General features: G+C 42.9%; 1 protein-coding gene across 9 annotated transcripts in view; it reads left to right on the forward strand.

The window, feature by feature from the left end:
• The window catches only part of ccser1 (coiled-coil serine-rich protein 1), a 1,304,709-nt gene that overhangs the window by 621,548 nt on the left and 666,282 nt on the right, over nt 1-16,879 (forward strand). For 8 of the 9 annotated variants that reach the window (XM_068045908.1, XM_068045891.1, XM_068045965.1 and 5 more), the window contains one exon: nt 15,915-15,992. The exons of the other annotated variant lie outside the window; for it this stretch is intronic. In XM_068045908.1, the coding sequence (XP_067902009.1) occupies nt 15,915-15,992 (78 nt within the window). The remainder of the gene's footprint in view (nt 1-15,914; nt 15,993-16,879) is intronic. 9 annotated transcript variants of the gene reach the window in all.

The raw sequence follows: 16,879 nt of genomic DNA on the forward strand, positions 1-16,879 counted from the left end.
TTGGCTGTAAAGCACTTTGGGAGGTCCTGAGGTCATGAAAGGCGCTATATAAATGCAAATCTTTCTTTTTAAATTGGTAATTTGCTTTGTGTCTGCACTGTAAAGTGACGCTCCCCCTGCACTGTAATTGTAAATATTTTAACAGTGGGGACGTCTGGTGTGTTTGGTACCTTCAACATAGGCCTTTACTTCGTATCACAGCTTGAAACATTACACTACTGAAGGAGTATTAGAAATTCAGGACTGCATTCTCCCAACAATCAAAATGTTAATATAAATATACTGGTCATCAATGTGAAATGATCACTCTGAAAATATCACACCTAATAACATCTGAAGTCGAGCTAAACAGACAACGGTGCCAAAGAGATTTAGTGATGATTGTGAGTTTCACATTGAGCTTGTTTAGCATCTTTGTATATTATTACCTCTGCAAGGGAATTGAATAGAAAAAGCTGATTGCCTTTCTCATGATTAACTTATTCAGTTCAGTATTGTGCTTGTTTTATATTTGTTAATGTTCCTATCATATTTGGAAAAGCAAATTACAGGATCTTTGCTATTTAGGAAGAAATGGAACCTTCTGAAACCTTTATTTTCAAAGGCATGTCTGGTTTCTTCCAGGACGGTATAAAAAAAAAGCACGCATCTTTGGTGAAAGAGGGAGTGTCTCATTTGGCTGCCCAATACTGAAGGAGAGTAAATGAATGTCAGGGTGTGCGGGGTATGGCTCCACCTCAAACAGATACAGAGGAGATAATGAGCTGGATTTTATGGGCTCCCCTGAGGCAGGGTTGCAGGCGGTGGGGGGTGCACGGAGAATCATGACGGGTGGCAGGGGGCGAGAGGACACATTGTCTCCTTGTCGCCAAGCGATCTTATCAGGGGCGGATAGGCCGACAACAGCCATCCTGCCAGAGGACAATTGAAGCCCTTAAGTAACCTATTAGCAGCAAATTAAGGACTTCTTCCCCATCACCACTGGGAGCGTACCAACGGCAGGGGGTGCCTGCACCACACGGTGTGGGCACCTTGTAACACTTGGTGCCGGCTTGTTGGGGCGGCCCCTCCTCCTGTGGCAATCTGTGACCCATGGAGGACACCTGCCGGCAACCACTTTACCCCCACCCCATGACCCCTCTCACCCTGGACTGCACAACCAACCCCCCCCCCCCCCCCTCGCTGGGTCCTTCCGGACTGGCCCCGGCAACCCTGCTTCACTTACCTGAGGTGCGTGGGTTCCAGTGCTGGGTTTGAGTCCAAGGTCTCTGCAGTACTGGCAGTGGCCACCTCTCCTGGTGGCACTGCTGAGCTGCCAACCCTCTGATTGGTCAGCAGCTCTTGGAGGCGGGATCCCCGTCTTTAAAGGGACAGGGACAGAGGGGTGCACGAAAAGACAGAGGTGGACCTTTTCGGCCCAGCAGTGAGAGCCCCGCCTCCATCACAAAATCTGGGCCAATATTCCTCTTTCCTTAAGTAACACACTGCTAATGCAGTTACATTCTCAGGAATTGCAGATTTCAAAGCTGGGCAATAGGCACAATTCTGTCAGTGTGTTCTGAAGAGCAGAGTAAACAGGTTATCTTTCACTCCAGGCAAGATATTTTGCCTCCCCTCCTTCCCCTCAATTGTTCTTTCCAGTCTGGCATCTCAATTCATGAAAGCTGTATTGCTACCGGGAAAATTACCCTGCGAGACGGTTCACAGAACGATTGACAAGGAATTTAACTCATGAGCAAAGGTTATAGAAATGAGGTTTACTTTCTCTTGAAAAAGAGAAGAGTTCAATGTGACCTCCTTGTTGCTTTCAAGATCATGTAGGGGATTGAAAAATAATTGAGCCAGGTAAATTGTTCATCTATATGGGAGAGGAGATTTGTTCAAGTTTGGTGGTGATTGTGAGGGAGGTATTGAATACTGAGGAGATACTAGTTGACTGGAAAAAGACCAATGTGATGCCATTTTTAAAAGAAGCAACAAACCAAAAGTAGGAATGTACAGGACTTATTAATCTTTATTAAATGTGTAAAGTGAGGAAGTGTGTTAATTAGGAGTGAATTTAACGATTATCTGCCCAATAATAACTTAGTAAACAGCAGTTAGTCTGGACTTGATAAGGGAAAAATTGGCTGACCAATTTTTTGATATTTTGAGTAAGTGATATGCCAAGTAGGTTGTGGAAAGCATTATTACATGGTGGACGTCCAAACTTTCAGATGCAAGCTGACCACTTCAAAGCTGGAAATTCAGGTTGACGGATAGGAAAGGCAGAGGGTAGAAAACAGCAGTTAGAGCAGTTATGTTGGAGTGACAAGAAATGTTTCTGGGGTGCCCTAGGGATCAATGCTGGGGCCACTACTACTATTTTTCCGAACTTGTTCTCAGGATGTGGGCATCGCTGGCTAGGGCAGCATTTAATGCCCATCCATGAGCAATTTGAATTTAGAAATTTTAATTTATAGAGTCATAGAGTCGTACAGCATAGAAACAGGTCCTTCGGCCCACCGCGTCCATGCCGACCATAATGCCGATCGATACTAACTCCATCTGCCTGCATTAATTCCATATCCCTCTATGCCTTGCTTATTCAAGTACCTGTCCAGATGCCTCTTAAATGTCGCTACTGTTCCTGCCTCCACCACATCCTCTGGCAGCTCATTCCAGATACCCACTATTCTTTGTGTGAAAAATTTACTCCTTTAAACCTCCTTCCTCTCACCATAAATCTATGCCCTCTAATTTTAGTCACCCCTACCATGGGAAACAGACTCTGGCTATCTACCTTATCTATGCCTCTCATAATTTTATATACCTCTATCATGTCCCCTCTCAGCCTCCTTCACTTCAGGGAAAACAGACCCAGCCTATCCAATCTCTCTTTAAAACTCAAGCCCTCCAAACCAGGCACCATCCTTGTGAATCTTTTCTGCACCCTCTCTAGCTTAATCACATCTTTCCTGTACTGCGGCGACCAGAACTGCACACAGTACTCCAAATGCGGCCTAACCAATGTTATGTACAACTGTAACATGACGTCCCAACTGTTGTACTCAGTGCCTCGGCCGATGAAGGCAAGCATGCCATACGCCTTCTACACCACCCTATCTACCTGTGTTGCCACTTTCAGGGAACTATGTACTTGCACCCCAAGGTCTCTCTGCTCAACAACACTCCCCAGGGCCCTGCCATTCACTGTATATGTCCTGGCCTGGTTTAACTTCCCAAAATGCATCACTTCACACTTGTCTGTGTTAAGTTCCATTTGCCACTCCCTTGCCCACTTTCCCAGTTGATCTATATCCTGTTGTAACCTTAGACAACCTTCTTCACTGTCCACTATACCACCAATTTTGGTGTCCTCTGCAAACTTACTAATCATGTCCCTTACATTCACATCCAAGTCATTAATATATATGACAAACAACAGAGGACCCAGCACCAATCCCTGCGGCACATCACTGGTCACCGGCCTCCAATCTGAAAAACAACCTCCACTACCACCTTCTGCCTCCTATCACCAAGCCAATTTTGTATCCAATTTGCCAGCTCACCCTGGATCCCATGTGTTTGAACCTTCTGGAAGAGCCTACCATGCAGGACCTTGTCAAAGGCCTTGCTAAAGTCCATGTAGACAACATCCATTGCCCTGCCCTCGTCAATCCTCTTGGTCACCTCCTCGAAAAACTCAATCAAATTCGTGAGACATGATTTCCCACGCACAAAGCCATGCTGACTATCCCTAATCAGACCATGCCTTTCCAGATGCATATAAATCCTGTCTCTCAGAATCCCTTCCAATAACTTTCCCATCACTGATGTAAGGCTCACCGGCCTGTAGTTCCCTGGTTTATATCCCTGCTGCCCTTCTTAAATAAAGGCACAACATTGGTATCCTCCAGTCTTCCGGTACCTCACCCGTGGCTAACGATGATACAAATTTAAGTTGGTTAACTTTACCAATTGTACCAAATTGGAACGGGACAGTTGATTCTGAGATGGTGTCTTGGGAGATGCAAAGTGAGTTGGACAATTGGGCAGAACAATGCCCGATGAAATTCACTGTGGACATAATGGCCAGAATTTTACGCCACCCCAGCGAGCAGGATGGGGGGTGCGGTGGGGGTGCCGTAAAGTTGAGCTGGAGGCTCTGGGAGGCCTTCTCGACTCACTCCGGGGGTGGGGGTGGGGATTTGTGGGGGGGGCGGTGGTGGCGAAAAACGGGCTGCCTGCCCCAGGCCAATCAAGGCCCTTAAGTGGCAATTTAATGGCCACTTAAGGGCCTTTTCCTGCCACCATGGGGATTTTACCCATGGCAAGCGAGAGTCTGGGAGATGTGAAAGGCCATCCAGTGAAACCTGGTGGCCTCTCAATACACCAGGGGTGGGGGGTGGGCCCGGACAAGCGGGCACAGGGTGCCCAATTGAGGGCTGCCCCCACTACCCCAACTACCCCCAGGACCCGAGATGCTCCCCTCCCCCCCTTACCCCCCAAACGACCATCCTTGCCTCGCTGGGGCACAACCGATTAGCATGGCGAGGCAACCCTAACTTACCTGGACTCGTGGCTCCTTGTCCTCGACTGCGCTGCAGTCCCAGCAGTGGCCACCGCTCCCGGTCCCGCTTCGGAACAATTAAAGCCTGGGAACCCGTAAAATGCAGGTCAGATCCCCGGGCCGGGTGGAAGTGGGTTCGCCACCGACTTTTACTTTGGTGGCCAGCTCCCATCTGCCCGACATAAAATCCAGTCCAATGTGTGGAATTAGTGCACCTAAGAATAAAAAGATATGCGATACGTGTATTTTCTGAATGGTGTTAAATAGCTAAGGATGAAACTGAGAGAAATCTATGGGGTTAACACACAATAATCAACAGCTTGGCTCAGTGGTAGCACTTTTGCCTCTTGAGTTTGAGACCATGGATTGACTTCAGGGATCGGACACATAATCTGGGATGGCACTTTAATGCAGTACTGAGAGAGTGCTGCACAGTTTGCGGTGCCACCTTATGGATGAGGCATGAGGATAATTCAGTGTTTTGAGCATTAAAAGCCAGAAAAGGCAGGAATGCTTTCAGCTTGAAACAGAATGTTATCCTTGGATAGGGAATTCTGTGCAACAAGATTGACTGAGAAAGAGATATATGGGGAACTCTTCTGGATTGGGTATGCAGGTCCCTTGTTGGATTTGGTTTTGATCCCTGCCAAGATAGTCTGTCTGGGATCACCCAAGGGGAATGACCATTTGGATGAGGTACTGGATGGAGGCTGTGGAACTGTAATGAGTATTAAACTGCAGCATCAGGAGAAAAGGGAAGAAGATTGGAAAAGGGGAATTTAAAAAAAAAAGTAGTAATTGTAGTAAACAATGTCTTCATGATAGTCGCTTTGAAAACTAGGGTTCACTTAAACCCGGCCAATTTGAGCTTCAGTCAGATCTATTTGTATATTGTTGAGTTAGGTTTTCTCCTTTTTTTGTGGATGGGTTTTCTAATTACGCTACTGTGATCTTGTGGTTATCTGACTCTCCTCAGTTCAAAAGGACACAGCGGTACGTATTCATAGTGCATGATCAAATTGATAACCTTTGTGCTTAGAAAATTACTGAGACTCTGAAGGGGCTGCTAACAGTGCTGTTTTGAGATATTCAATTATGGGCCTGGAACTGCATCAAATACTGAGTTATTCCCCAAATTATGACGACTCCAAACTTGAAATCCTTCGCCCGATTGTAATGTTGGTTTTTGGACATGTTTATTTTAGTACAACTATCGGCTTATACAGAAGTAGTGAGTCTGATAAAAGGTCCCCCTAAAAACATTGGCTCGTCTTTCTCTTCCAGGTGCTAACTGAACTTGCATGCATTTCCAGCTTTCCTATCCGATTTCCAGCATTTGTACTGTTTCTCCTTATTGTTACAATTGGGTAACACTCATGCTGTTGTTGGGTGACAAAACCTCATCAGAACTCCAAACTATCTTTGTTGCTTACTGGGGAAGGCCAGTTCATCATCTCTGCTGGACACAGGCGAATGTGTTTTGTACAATTAGTGATGCATTACAAAATGCTTCCAGCACAGTGTAACCATGAAGGGAATGCCACCAACATAAATATAGGTAGAATGTCACCAGCAGAATGGGAAGGCTCCAGCTTTTAACCTGTTCAGATTGAAGTTATTGGAATTGACTCAAATGTAGACAACTGCATTCTCTTAAGTTCTAGACAAATTGACGCAAAGCAGCATTGATGTGAACCAGTGGCGGCTCTCATAAACTACTTCTGTGCATTTGTAGGACCCACTTCAGCACAACTGATTGGCTATCCCTAACTCCAGGGTGGCCCTGGAGATGGAGCATGTGGGACACTTGAGAGCTTCCAGGACCAGTGGGGGACCACATGGAATAGAGTGTCTGATAGACACACACAGTAATACAATTTAGATTATGAGTTTCCCCTTTGGTTTTGTTATAATTAAAACTTTCTGTTTAAATGGTTTTATTAGCTATCCCTCCTCACAAGGGGGCAATTGTACATTAGTTTCCTTGATAATGACGCTGGAGCAAGCCATTGTCAGCCTTATTTGATTTATTTAAGATAGGCAACTTAAACTCCGCCTTCTCTGCAAACTCTTCATTTAAAGAGCAAGGTGAATGCCTTATCAGACAAGGTTAAGCCTCAAAAGGACTGACTGGCTGCGTGTTTAGAATGACTTTCAGCTGTTTCTAGAATCTTTGCATGCTCTCATCTTTGTGCAAATCTTGCATTGACACTTCAGATCTTTGCAACAAAATTTGAACAGCATCTCATTTCACACAAGTCTAACTCAGTTGAATCTAAAACTTGGGGGAGGGGCAGAATTAGTTGAATTTTGAATTGCTTTGTCTCATTGAAAAAGCAGATGGTGATTTTAAAGCTGGATCAGATTGCTTTGCTGATTTAAGTTTCTCGTGGCCAAATTGACAAAAGTAACAGAGTTGTTGTGTAATCTGGACAATAATCTAATTGTGAATGTTTGGCTACACTTCAGCTGAGAGCAAGATGGTAATACAGTTTTATAATAGTTGCATGAATGTCAAGATCTCAGTCCAAATGGAAGTTCATGTAATCCAGCATCCCCTTTGTTTGAACCTCAAGTACATCACAATCCTCTTTGATAGGCTGAATCAATGTTCTGATTGCTTTTGCAGACAGAGAGCTTCTCATCAAATGGACTCGGGAATGAGAAGGTTTGTAATGGCGTCCCTGTAAACTCTGCATTAGCTGCATTGCCCAGCTTACAATGTGCCATTACAAACCTTTTCAATATAGCTCTCTGTGCACTGGTCTTAACTGTTTAGTCATTGTGCAGTATTGATCTGCACCCTTTAATGTACAAACAGAGTAAAACTTGTACGCTACCAAAGTCCATTTTAAAGCACATTTACTGTACCACAGTTTGTTTTAGACTTGTGTTTATTCCAGTGCTCAGCTCACCAGCCTCACCTCGACTATTCCAATGCCATCCTGGCCGGCCAGCAAGCTTCAGCTCATCGAAAGTTTGCAACCCTGACTCACAATGTCACCCCTTTGTCCGCTGACATACATTGACTTGTTGTCCAGCAATGCTTCCAATTTAAAATTCTCATTCTTGTGTCCAAATGCCTCACCCCTCCCCATCTCTGTAACCTCCTCCAGCTCCAAAAACCTCTGAGAACACTGTGTTTCTCCAATTCTTCATGCTTGTGCACCCCTGATTTCCTTCACCCCTACATTGGTGGTTGTTCTTCAACTGTCTGGGCCCTAAACACTGGAATCCCCTTCCTAACACACTCCTCCTCTTTACCTCTCTCTCCTCCTTTAAAACACTCCTTAAAACCCACCCCTCTGATCAAGACTTGTCCAAATGTCTCCTTATGTGGCTCAGTGTCAAATTTTAACTGATAATGCTTCCTTGAAGCTTTTTGGGACATAGACAAGTTGGGAGAATGGATGAACAAGTGGCAGATGAAATTCAATGCAGAGAAATGTGAAGTGATTCATTTTGGTAGGAAGAACATGGAGAGACAATATAAAATAAAGGGCACAATTCTAAAGTGGGTGCAGGAGCAGAGGGACCAGGGTGTATATGTGTATAAGTCATTAAAGGTGGCAGGACAGGTTGAGAGAGCTGTGAATAAAGCGTACAGTATCCTGGGCTTTATTAATAGGGGCATAGAGTACAAGAGCAAGGAGGTTATGTTAAACTTGTATAAGACACTAGTTTGGCCTCAGCTGGAGTATTGCGTCCAGTTCTGGGCACCGCACTTTAGGAAAGACATGAGGGCATTGGAGAGAGTACAGAAAAGATTCACAAGAATGGTTCCAGGGATGAGGAATTTCAGTTATGAAGATAGATTGGAGAAGTTGGGACTGTTTTCCTTGGAGAAGAGAAGGCTGAGAGGTGATTTGATAGAGGTATTCAAAATCATGAGGGGTCTGGACAGAGTAGATAGAGAGAAACTGTTCCCACTCATGAAATAATCGAGAACGAGAGGGCACAGATTTTAAAGTATTTCGAAAAGAAGCAAAATAGACATGAGGAAAAGCTTTTTCATGCAGAGAGTGGTTAAGGTCTGGAATGCACTGCCTGCGAGTGTGGTGGGGGCAGGTTCAATTGAAGCATTCAAAAGGGAATTAGACTTATCTGAAAAGGAAGAATGTGCAGGGTTATGGGGAGAAGGTGGGGGAGTGGCACCAGGTGAATTGCTCATTCGGAGAGCCAGTGCAGACACGGTGGGCTGAATAGCCTCTTTCTGCGCTGCAACAATTCTGTGATTTTGCTACGCTAAAGGTGTTAGATAAATGCAAGTTGTTGTTGGGGTTTCGTCAAGCGTATCAGGCATAAATTAATTTGGAAAAATGCCGTTATAAGAAAAAAAAATGGCACAGTTTACATGGGCAAAGCTGTCCAAGGGAGAGGCCATCCATAATCATCATTTGTTCAAAAGTCTAAAAACTACTTGGGAGAGAAGGAAGATAGAGGAATGAATGATTGATGTAAAAGTTGTTTTGTAGTTATAAAAATGAGTGATTTGCATTGCTTCTTTCAATACCTTTTGAACATAGATAAGGAGAATGTTATTCTTTGTGCTCTTAAGAAACAAATGACAATTATAAATGATCACTCAGAGCAGCCTTGCTGAGAGAAACAATGGGTTGACTATTGTTGACTATTGTTTCCCAGCATGTTATGTTAACTTAGTACACTGTTTGCTTCGGTTAAACCTCCTCCATTGGGAATTAATTCAGAAGTACAGAGATTGAAATAGAGAAATCTATAATTTTTCTTCCTAAGGATAATATAAAATCAAATATCTACTTTTACAGATGCTGCAGGTTCAACCACAGTCAGCACTCAGCCAGTTGATAGCAAGATCTTAATCTTGACTAAGCCAATTAGGCCATAAATGTATCATTCTGCATCGCTGTATTAGAGTGCCATAATAGACCATTTGTAAGTAATTAAATAATAATCATTCTTTCTTGAGCTGTGGAGATGCCAAGGCTATTTACAACACCTCTACCTAGCTAACAGCCTTTTTTTTTTACAGTAAACAAAGTCTAGTTACTCAGCAACAGCAAAGCATATAATGTCTATTTGGAGTCGAAGTAAAAAGACTCTCTGCAAACTACAATAACAGAACTCAGCAAAGTCTCCCAACAGAAGTGCACTGCTTTTTCCAGAAAATAGCAGTGAGTGAATGTTGGTTACATAGTATAAATTACTTGCATGAAATCAATCCCAATCACTTAGAATAACGCCCTCTCCAGGCGTAATCATCTCCATTCTGACTGGGAATAGTATGTGGCCATTGAAGAGCTGTCCTGTCATATGAAGAGAGCAACGACACAGGCCAAATAATGATGCTGTTTGTCTTTGCTGGCATTCTCCTCCAGTAACATTGAACTGCAAAAATAAATACAGGTGATTATTTGTGAGGGCCCATTCATACTATAAAGAAGCAAATCTGGTCTTAAATGGTCAATTTTAAACAGGTCATAATCAGTTTAGAAAGCAATCATCGTTTGAATGCAGTTGATTCACTCCCGTGAGGAGACAATCCCTTCATAAATTATTTCTTGACATAGTTAATGAATGTGTCAAGATTATAAGTATTTTCTCAGCTGGATATGTGCAAGCTGTGTTCCATTTTATTTGTGTTTTGTGTCACATTTTGTGATCAAGCTTGATAATTGACTTTATTTTAGTTTTCTTCCCTACAAGCTACAGTGAGGTACAAAGTAGTCTCAGATGTCAGCTGTGGCTCCAATCCAGAGACTTGAACACAAAAAATCTAGACTGGCACTCCATTGCAATACTGAGGGAGTGCTACACTGTTGGAGGTGCCGTCTTTTGGATGAGACATTAAACCAAGGCCCCATCTGCCCCCTCAGGTGGATGTAAAACGTCCCACGCCACTATTTTCAAGAAAAGCAGAGGAGTTCTCCTCTGTCCTGCCAATAATTATCCCTCAACCAACATCATTAAAACAGATTATCTGGTCCTTGTCACATTGATGTTTGTGGGAGCTTGCTGTGCTTAAATTACCTGCCATGTTTACTACATTACAACAGTGACCACACTTCACAAGTACTTCATTGGCTCTAAAGCACTTTGGGACGTCCTGAGGTTGTGAAAGGTGCTATATAAATGCAAGTTTTTTTTCTTCTGGATTTGTAATTCACCAAGCAAGACTGATATGAAGTTATCTGGGGGTGGGTGAAGTCTCATGAGTTCACAGTACAAAACTGACCATAGCTCAGCACCAAATTGGCAAACCCACTCTGCTGGTTTCCATTATGGCAGATGTAGGAAGTGGCAATCACTCAAGTGCAGAAGGGGCTGCACTTATTGTGAGATAAATTATTGAGATCAAGTACCTGTTGACCACATATCTGGCTCTAGAGCAGAAGACCATTAAGATAGTCGAGTCTGAAGGTGGCCAAGGCACCAATGAGGGTCTCAGTGGCAGGTGGGTGACAGCAGTGACAAAGGTGGGAGATGTTATGGAGGTGGATGTAGGCTGTCTTTGTGATGGAGACTATGTGAGATTGGAAGTTTGGCTTGGGTTCAGAGATTGTGAACAGCCTGAATTAGCCTTAGGCAATGGACTGGGGATGGGATGGAATATTCTGTGTGCGTACAGAGTTTGTTTCTCATCCTTATGTTCGAGCCCTTAAGAGTTTCATTGTCATGGTACTTATGGGTGTTTATAGTACCACTTAACAATTTCTGTGAAGCAGCTTCCATGACACTGAAGTCGCAGCATAGATCTGATTGCAGATCCGAAGCTGTGTGAGAGGAGGTAGTCTCACACCACCTGGGTTTGACACTTCATGGAATATAATTTTGATGCACCAAGCTTGGTATTAAAAAGCACTGTGTGCCTCTTGGAACCTTAGGGCAATGCATTTAGAAAAACCTTTCTCCATTTGCTGCTGTTCATTTAAACGCTTACAGAGTTTGGAGACTAAGCTGTGTGCATGTGTGTAAACACACATTAGGAGATCTCTCTCCAGGCCATGAGAAAACGCTTCCAGAAAGACAATCAAGATACTGCCTGGCTGGAAACTATATGCAGCTGCTGTTCCCAGAGCAGTAGTTTGCAACATAAATGAAGCATAATTCTTTGAATTCCTCAGGACCTTTGATCTTACAGCATAAGTGCTGCGGAGTTTACTGAGGTAAATGCCACAAGGAGATGTGGGCACCTTGCCAACCATTGTGGTGTACGGCAGAAAGGAAGAACTTGCATTTCACACAGGACCTCAGGACATCCCAAAATGCTTCCCAGCTGATGAAATACTATTGCCATGTAGTCCGCGTGCTGTATTGTATAGAAATGTGCAGTAACATAGTTAAAGAAAACAACATTTACAGACTTAGTTTTATGGAACTAAAGATAGATGAAGTAACAGAGAAGGTTGATGAAGATAATGCGGTGGATGGTGTCTCTATGGATTTTAAGAAAGCATTTGATAAAGTACCACATAAAAGGATGGTTAACAAATTTGAGGCTCATGGAATAGGAGGATCAGTATCCAACTGGATAAAATTTGCCTTAAGGACAGAAAATAGCGAGTCATAGTAAAAGGTTGTTTTTCAGACTGGTGGACGGTAGACAGTGATGTTCCCAGGGGTCAGTGTTCGGGCCGCTGCTTTTTTGCTATATATAAATGACTTGGATCTTGGAATATAAAGTAGAAACTCAAAACTTTCCAATAATACCAAACTTGGAAGAGTTGCAAACAGTGAGGATGATATGAACCACCTGCAACAGGACTTGGGCAGACAAATGGCAGATGGAATTGAATACAGACAAGTGTGAAGTGATGCATTTTGGCAGAAGGGATAGGGTGAGGCAATATGGACTTAATGGCAGTTCTAAAGAGTGTGCAGGAACAGAGGGACCTGGGGGTGCATGTGCATCGATCTTTGAATGTGGCAGGACATATTGAGAGAGTGGTTAACAAAGCATATGGGATCTTGGGCTTCATGAATAGTGGTATTGAGTACAAAAGCATGGAAGTTATGCTGAACCTTTATAAAGCTCTGGTTAGGCCCCAAATAGAGTACTGCATCCAGTTCTGATCACACTTTAGGAAGGATATGAGGGTCCTTGAGAGGGTGCAGAAGAGATTTACCAGAATGGTTCCAGGGATGGGGAATTTTAGTTACAAGGTTAGGTTGGTAAAGCTGGAGTTGTTTCTCCCTGGAGCAAAGGAGATTGAGGGGAGATTTGAGAGAGGTGTATACGATTACGACATGTTTAGATAAGTTAGACAAGAAAAAACCGATCCTATTAACTATTGGTACAAGGACTAGGGGACACAGATTGGAGGTTTTGAGCAAGAGATGCAGGGGAATATGAAGAATGTTTTTACGCAGTGGGTGGTAATGACCTCCAACTCTGCCACGAGGGCGATGAAAGCAGATACCATCAATGATTTCAGAAGGAAATTTGATGTGCATTTGAAGGAAATAAACTTGCAGGGCTGCAGGGATAGAGCAGGGGAGTGGGACTGATTGGATTGCTCTGCGGAGAGCCGATATGGAATCGATAGACCGAATGGCCTCTTTCTGTGCCGTAAATGATTCCATGATTCTATGACCTCTGATGTCAGATGCTGGACAATCTTTTTCCAACTTTTAATCTCCTAAGGATGTTTCTGCAAGTGCTATTGATATCAAGTCCATGTTCTTTAAATGACTCATGGTGCTTTCCTTAACATATCCATGGTTAAGCACCATGGGGTGTTTCACTAAAGATGCTGTATAAATGTAAGTTGTTGTTGGTACCAGTAGCTGAGGAACCATCATAGGAGGTAGATTTCTTTCCCGCATGAGTTATTGACAGAAATGATAAGTTTGTATAATAGATATGTTTATAATTTTGCAACAAATACCAGAAAACCAGACCAACAAAATACCCCTGTCCCGGCACCCCCCACTGCCCCCCACTCCATGGATGTCCATCCATGTTTACCTTTGTAAGCTTTGGTCCCATTCCTAATAACTGGTCACCTAGTTTTTTTCCAAAGGTGTTAATTGACATGGCATCAACTGGTTTTACTGAAAAATTGTTCAGCACTCTTGTGTGACTTAATACACTTCAGTATTTACTGCAGAGAAACAGGTCATTCAGTCCAACAGGGCCATGCCATGGTTTATACTCCACACATGTCTCCTTGCACCTTGCTACATTGAGCCCCATCAGCATATCTTTCTATTTCTTTCTCCCTCGTGTCTGTCCAGCTTCCCCGTTAATGAATTTATGCTATTCATCTCAGTTACTCCTTGTGGCAGCGAGTTCCACATTCACTGTCTGGGTAAAGAAGTTTCTCTGGAATTCCCTATTGGTTTTATTAGTGACTATCGTATATTTATGGCCCCTTGTTCTGGTCTCCTCTGCCAGTGGCAACATCTTCTTTATGCCTACTCTTATCAAATCCTTTCAGAATGTTAAAGACCTCTATGAAGTCACCTCTTCAGTCTTCACTTTTCGAGAGAAAAGACACCCAGCCTGTTCAATATTTCCTGATAGGTATGACCTTTCTAATCTGGTATCATTCTGCTAAATCTTTTTTGCACCTTCTTCAGTGCCTCTATATCCTTTCTAGAAAATGGAGACCAGAACTGTTCACTGTCCTCCACATGTGGTCTAACCAAGGTTCTATGCAATTTTAACATAACGTCTCTGCTTTTCAATTCTATCCCTCTAGAAATGAACTCCAATACTTCATTTGCCTTTTTTGTGGCTTTATTAACTTGCATTGCTACTTTTAGTGATTTGTGTAACTGTACCCTCAGATCCCTCTACTCCTCTACCCCATTTAGACACTTATTTTCCAAAGAATATGTGGCCTCCTTATCCTTCCACCAAGATGTACCGTCTCACGCTTATCTATAGCGAAGATCATTTGCCAATTACGCACCCGTTCTATGGGTTTATCATTGTCTTCCTGTGTATTTTGTCACAGTCCTCCTCTCTGTTAACTACATCTCCCAATTTGGTGTCATCTGCAAATTTTGAAGTTGCAATTCTGATTCCTGAGTCCAAATTGTTTACGTAAATAGTGAACAATACTGTTAAACAAAAATAAAAGCAAAATACTGCGGATGCTGGAAATCTGAAATAAAAACAAGAAATGCTGGAACCACTCAGCAGTTCTGGCAGCATCTGTGGAAAGAGAAGCAGAGTTAACGTTTCGGGTCAGTGACCCTTCTTCGGAACTGAAAAATATTAGAAAAGTCACAGATTATAAGCAAGTGAGGTGGGGGTGGGGCAAGAGATAACAAAGGAGGTCTAGATTGGACCAGGCCACATAGCTGACCAAAAGGTCACGGAGCAAAGGCAAACAATATGTTAATGGTGTGTTGAAAGACAAAGCATTAGTACAGATTCGGTGTTAATACACTGAATATTGAACAGCAGCAAGTGCAAACCTGAAAAAAACAGTGGGTAAGCAAACTGAACAAACTAAGATGAAATGAAATAAATGCAAAAAAAGATTGTAAAAAATGTAAAAAAGAATGTTAAAAAAAAAGGAAGAAAAAATAACTAAAAATGAAAGTAAAATGGGGGGCCCGTCATGCTCTGAAATTATTGAACTCAATGTTCAGTCCGGCAGGCTGTAGTGTGCCTAATCGGTAGATGAGATGCTGTTCCTCGAGCTTGCGTTGATATTCACTGGAACACTGCAGCAATCCCAGGACAGAGATGTGAGCATGAGAGCAGGGGGGAGTGTTGAAATTGCAAGCAACCGGAAGCTCAGGGTCCTGCTTGCGGACTGAGCGGAGATGTTCCGCAAAGCGGAACTGAAAGCTTTTGATATTTTTGTTTGAGGAAAGTAGCAAACGATGACCCTTCATCACCTGAAACGTTAACTCTGCTTCTCTCTGCACAGATGCTGTCTGACCTGCTGAGTATTTTCAGCATTTTCTGTTTTTGTTTCAGATTTCCACCACCCGCAGTATTTTGCTTCTGTAATTGAACTATGAGTCTGCTGGATCAACTTACAATCAGGTTTTCAGTACAGACAGCCAGCATGCTTGTTTAATTAGCACTATTGAATGTGAAGCAAAAGAGCTGGCGAGATTGGTGTATTTATTGAAATTGAAACTGCTGAGGTCCTGTCATTCTGATGAGGCAATAAACTAAGGCCCGTCTGCCCCCTAGGCGGACACAAAAGATCCCATGGCACTAATTTGGAGAAGAGCGGGCGAGTGATTCCCCGGTGTCCTGGCCAATATTTATCCTTCAATCATCATCACAAAAGCAGATTTTCTGATCATTCATACATTGCTGTCTAAGGGAAAAATGACATTGCAGATAAGAATCCCAAGATGTTGTCACTCACCACCTTTCAATGAATTTGATGGTTCTTCCTTTTTGTTTCAGAGTGCAGACATGAGTCCCGCCAGCAGCACTCACTCGCTTCCCGTCAGTCCCATCACTGAGATGCCCTTTCCTTTTAAGGTAGGATAAACAGTTGAGTCTTGAACAAAGGTGAGAAAGCCAAAGAAGTCTCTGTCTGAGTTCAGTGAGAGTTTCTGTAGTGCACACCTTTGCCTCCTATTACATTTGTTAAGACTGTAAATGTTGCGGAGGATTCAGCTTCCAATCAGAAAGTTGATCGAAGTTTCAAATACATCGAAGAGACTGGAATGCTTGTGCTAATATATATTTACCTTAAATTAACTCCTGGTGGAACTTTCTGGTTGGCAAAAACCCTTGATGATACTGTTTACCTCAACTAATTGCAGCTCCCAGTGAGATGTGAGGGACTGGGATGCACTGCTGCACTGTTGATGGATGTATTTGGTATTAGATGGTGTTGAAACATGTGAGGTGAATAAGTCAAGTTACTTTAGATGATCCCTTATTATTAAACTAATGGGTTAGAAAAGGATTAACAGAATTATGGAAATAAGCTGTGTGTAGATTAGTGAAAGATGGATGCTAGCCAACAGGTGAGAACATGGGATTGAACAAATCTTGCTGTGTATCAGGTTTCAAGGTTCGCTCCTGGAATGGAATGTGATAAACAGATGAAGAAAGGTCTTTATGTCCTGAGAAGCAGGATAATAGGCAACTTTCAGGGGCTAGGAATGTTATGTTTTGTAGGGAGATGAGGCTTATGATTCAGCCATAGCTGCTATACATACAGAGCTGCAAACATAAAGGAAGCCCAACGGATTAAAAAAAAAGTGTAAGGTGTCATATGTGATTGGATGATGAGATTTTGGGCGCAAGTCAGTAATTGGTTAATGTGCTTGATAGTTTCTGATCCATAGTAAAGATATAAAAAGGGGTGATTGATTTTTTGTATGTGTGTGTGATTCTGCAGTCACCTAGCCTTTGCA

The sequence above is a fragment of the Heterodontus francisci genome, chromosome 1 (genome assembly GCF_036365525.1).
Source record: "Heterodontus francisci isolate sHetFra1 chromosome 1, sHetFra1.hap1, whole genome shotgun sequence".
Taxonomy (NCBI): domain Eukaryota; kingdom Metazoa; phylum Chordata; class Chondrichthyes; order Heterodontiformes; family Heterodontidae; genus Heterodontus; species Heterodontus francisci.